Source organism: Monoraphidium neglectum (genome assembly GCF_000611645.1).
Source record: "Monoraphidium neglectum strain SAG 48.87 unplaced genomic scaffold scaffold00979, whole genome shotgun sequence".
In the NCBI taxonomy this organism is placed as follows: Eukaryota; Viridiplantae; Chlorophyta; class Chlorophyceae; order Sphaeropleales; family Selenastraceae; genus Monoraphidium; species Monoraphidium neglectum.
The window spans coordinates 13,668-18,165 of NW_014012649.1; the positions used below are offsets into that span (position 1 = coordinate 13,668).

The window sequence follows — 4,498 nt, forward strand, 5'->3', positions numbered from 1 at the left end:
GGGGGGGGGGGGGGCTGTGCTGAGGTGACTGCCGCGGCCTGTGCCCGGCAGGCAGAGGCGGGCCGGGCGCTGCTAGGCGGCGAAGCGCGGCTGCCGCTGCGGCGGGGCGTGCGGAACTGGGCCCAACCTGCTTGAACGCCTCGCAGACGTACTGCGGCACATCTGACCCTGCGCTTCGTCCGAGGGGAGCAGATGCTGATGAGATGTGAGCAATGCGGCAGTTGCAGCGACGAATTGTCCCAACATGCTGCGCTATCCATCCTTTTACCTTCGTCTATTTCACCCTTTCCTGCGCTGCTCATACATGCAGGCGAAGAGTCACACCCATGCTATCCAGCAGCACGTGCCTACCTGGGGTCTCCCCGTTGATGCGCACGCGACGCTCCAGAGGGTCGGCGATGGTGTTCACCCCCAGCTGCCGCAGCTGCAGCAGCTTCTTGGTGGCGTTGCTGTCGGAGGTGTTGCTGCACATGAGCGGGGTGAAGTAGCTCAACTGGGATTGCCGTGAAAGGAGGACGGAGGGGAGGGGGTGGGGTGGTTGGCGGATGGCTGATGCAGGCGGCTGCCCAGAATGGGTGGTGGGCAACGCCCGGCCCTGACACAATTGGCCGATGTTGTGATAGCTAGCGTGCACTCTGCAGCCCTGCGGGATGACTTGGCGGCGGTGCGCAGGGCCAGCAGCAGGAATGCCTGTGAAGGATGCAGGGGAGCAGCGCGGGTGCTGCCCCCGTTGCTCAAGAATCAACCCACCCCCGACAACGCTGACATCATCGCCTCGTTGAACATGTTGCCATCCATGGCTGGCTACACAGTGCACGCTCTTTTCTGTGGCGGGGACAGTGTGCTCCCCACGAGCTACGGCGGCAGCAAGCCTGCGTTGCTCAAGACTTCACCGCTGCCGTCACGACCAACGCCGCGGTTGGCAAGGAATGCAGGGCAGGAATTTAATTCCAATCTGCCTGAATGTATCAACGCGTCGCAGTGTGCAGCAGATCGCGGCTGCTTCAGATCAAGAGAACCGCGCGGGTGACACACTGCTCGTTCGGGTTAATCGTCGGGAGTTGTCAGTCTAAAAAACAAAGCTTGCAGCATTTGCTGAGGACAGTCGTCAGCACAGCTGCCATGAAACAAGGATGAGCTACTGTAGTACACTTGACTCATTGACCAGCAGCTGCGCGCCCCGTGACTCAGCTGAGATAGTTTGCGCGTGTGTGTGCCCACATTCCTTGCCGCATGTATCTCAGAGACGGCCTAACAGCGTGGTATCAGCAATACAAAATGTTCAAGTGATGGTCTTGGCGCGCAAGCGTGACTTGCGCTGGTGCCGTGCTGTCCAAGGGGGCTGAGTTTCCGGGCAAAAAGCATGCGTTTGTCAGCAACGAGTGCATTCTTACTGTCGCCAGCCCCATCCCCAAGCACACCCTGCCAAGCAGACGGCGCCTGCCAGTGTAGGCCCCCCTCGTCCTACCGAGGGCCTCGGTAGGACGGCTGGCCACCATTCTCAGCTTCCTGACAACACGCCTGCAAACAATCGACCTTGCATGTGCTGGCACTGTTGACAACTACAAGTTGGTGCTTGTGTGCAGTTTCCAGGTGAAGTGCCAACGCTGACATTGCCAGTGGTCAGCAAAAAAGTGCGGATGGTGTTGGCCGCAGTACCGGTGGCGGTCTAGTCTGTCACCCAGGCAAGAAGACGAGAACCAAACCAGGTGCGGCTCCTGGCCATGCCCGCAATGCTTGCTTGATGAAGCGAGAAGGCGGGCGCGACGCTTGGGAAGTGTGGCCGCCTGGCGGCCTCGTCGAATTTTGTCTCACATCTAGGACTGGGGTGTATTTCCGGCAATGTTCTGGTGTGTGTCAAAAGGCACGTCTTATTTGCCAATTCGACGACATGGGGATGTGAGTGAACGGCATTCTCGCTTGACTTGGCTGCCATGCGCCACACCGGTGGTTGCTTGGCGGCACTCGGGACGCGCTGACGCGGTGCCAATACCGCCAGGGCCGATAACAACCATCGTCAAATCCACTTGTGCGCGCCAAGCTACGCCGGTCACACAAAAGATTGAAGAGATGCACACTGCTTCATAAGCAATCGGTCCGCCTTGTGGCGAAGGCCCTTATCATGGCAGCGAGCATCAAGGCCGGGGAAGAGCCTGGCGTGTACTATGTATCGGGATCGACATGGTCGGTGCGTTCAAGTGGAATCTCCATACATTCGTGCGGGCCTGCGCACTTGCGCAGGGCGATCTCGACACCCTTTGCTTATTTTTGCACGGTATCGCAGGTGGGGAACCGGTATTCGCTTCTGAAGCAGCTGGGAGAGGGAAGCTTCTCTCAGGTTTGCCTTGCGGTGGACAAGGAGACCCAGGAGAAGGTGCGGTTACCGTTACCGCGCAGCACAGCGTGTGCTGACGCTGTGCCGAAAGGGCATCGGTGCGCGAGCGGGTTTGCGAGAACACGCAGTAGCATGTCGGCTGCAGCAGCGCAGGTTGCGCACCAGGCGCATCTAGTATTGCCTCTAGCGCCTCCCATGATCCCCAGTCCGTCGGGGGTACAACCCTGGGCCCCACGCGCAGCAAACGCGCGGCGCGCGGGCTGTCTGCCCGGCTGGCGCCCGTCTCAGCAGCTGCCGCCGCCGCGTTCTGCGCAGGTGGCGGTCAAGCGCATCCCGAACGTCCTGGACAGCCTGGAAAACGCCAAGCGCGTGCTGCGCGAGGTGCGGTGCGCGCGCAGTGGCCCTGGCGCAGTTGCGCGGCCCCCCTTGCAGAAATCCCCAAACCGCCGGCCCCCTGCGCCAGGGGAGCCCCACGTTGCTCATGATTTCAGTTTGCCTGGGCGCTTTACCAGACCGCGCAGCGCCGCCTGCATGGCAGCGGTCGCTAACCCCCGGGCTTGCTGCCCTCCTTGCCTGTGACGTCACCTTCACAGACATGACCGCCGAGCCGTTGCTGGAACACCCTGTCCTGCAAACCAACCACCCTTTGCGAATCATGCGTACCAACACCCATTGTGCCAGGTGTGCATCCTGCGCCGCATGGACCACCCGGGCATCATATCCCTCAAAGACGTCTTCCTTCGGCCCGCCAGCAGCGGTGCGCGGCGCCAGGACGGGCCTCCGCCGCGCGAGCCACCCTCATGCATCGGGGATGGGTTCGGCCCCATCCCCGGCAGACACCGCCAGCCGGCCCGGTCGCGCTTGCCCCCCTGGGCGCCTCCTCCGCGCGGACGCTCGAGCGGCCGCCACGTGTCTGTGCCTCCACTCGCACGACGCCGCTCCCCGGCCGTTCAGGCACACTTGGCGCCCCCCAACCCCCCCCAGGGCGGTTTGTGTACCGCAAGGGCCAGCTGGTGCCGACGTCACTCGACCTGTACCTTGCCCTGGAGTACTGCGAACAGGTGCGTTTTTGCTAATCTAAAGCTCAAATAGGAGAAATTTGTCACCTGGGTACCTGGGAGCTCGGCATCTGGGGAGTCCGCGGCTGAGGCTCGACACGCCTGGGCGGCTCATTTGGAAGCTGCCTGGGAAGCGGCCCGCGGGTGTGCAACCTTGAGACTCGCGGCGTGGGGCTTTTCACTTCCCTTGTTTGCTTTGGGCGCTGGAGTGCCCCCCTCGGCGCCCCCGCACGTGCGGCGTGAATCCACTACGGTATTGGCGCGTGGCCCGCACGAAAACCATGGAGCGCGCCGACGCGTCTTGCCGCCGCGCCTGGCGTGCCCCTGCCCTTCTAGGGGGACCTCTTTCACGTCAAGGGGCAGATCAGCGAGGCAGATGTGAAGAGCATTATGTTTCAGCTGCTGCAGGTGCGCGGCTCGTGGGCGCGCGCGTGCGGGCGTGCGTTCGCCTGGCGCATTTAGGGGTCCGTCCGCTGGCCCCGCTGCCGCGCCGCGCCACATGCACCTACAGGCCCCGCAGCCGCCGCCGCCGCCGCCGCCCCCGCCGCCCACCTCGCCTTGTGGCCCATCGCCAGCAGAAGCAGCGCCGCCGGCGACGCGGCGGGCGCGGCGCCGGGCGCTGCATTCCTGCATCACATGCACGCACGCACGCACACACACACACGCACACACGCATGCACCCCCCCCCCACATACACACACACACACACACACACACAAAAAAGCGCGCACACATGCCCACACACACACGCACACGCACACACCTATGCGCGCGCGACCCGAACATATCCGGCCCCTCCCCAGGCACTGCAGTACCTGCATGATAACGGGGTGTGGCACAGGGACGTCAAGACCGCCAACCTGCTCGTCACGTACAGCGACGGCGTCAGGCGCGCAACCGATTGGATGCGCGCCCCAGCGCTGCCCAGCGCGCGCGCGGCGCACAGGGGGGGGGGGGGGACGTGCCCGCGGGAGGGCGGCCAGCCGGGCGCGGCTTTTGGACGACGAGCTGGGCGCCGCCGGGGTAGCAGCAGTGCGGTCTGCTTGCCTAGGAGGTGGTGCCGTGCCGGCGGCGCCCTGCAGGCGTCCTGCAGGCGGTGTTGCGT

The 4,498-nt window shown here is 63.8% G+C and overlaps 2 protein-coding genes across 2 annotated transcripts; one reads left to right on the forward strand and one right to left on the reverse strand.

Annotated features, from left to right (window-relative positions):
• Nucleotides 1-72: 72 nt before the first annotated feature.
• Nucleotides 73-798, reverse strand: MNEG_6169 (hypothetical protein; the record flags this gene model as incomplete). The annotated part of the gene is made up of 4 exons (XM_014045359.1): nucleotides 73-96; nucleotides 128-168; nucleotides 352-493; nucleotides 751-798. 4 exons carry the CDS (start codon nucleotides 796-798, stop codon nucleotides 73-75), a joined length of 255 nt encoding a protein of 84 aa, XP_013900813.1.
• Nucleotides 799-2,122: 1,324 nt separating this feature from the next.
• MNEG_6170 (hypothetical protein) lies at nucleotides 2,123-3,411 on the forward strand (the record flags this gene model as incomplete). The annotated part of the gene is made up of 5 exons (XM_014045360.1): nucleotides 2,123-2,188; nucleotides 2,285-2,374; nucleotides 2,651-2,716; nucleotides 3,017-3,092; nucleotides 3,320-3,411. 5 exons carry the CDS (start codon nucleotides 2,123-2,125, stop codon nucleotides 3,409-3,411), a joined length of 390 nt encoding a protein of 129 aa, XP_013900814.1.
• Nucleotides 3,412-4,498: the final 1,087 nt, after the last annotated feature.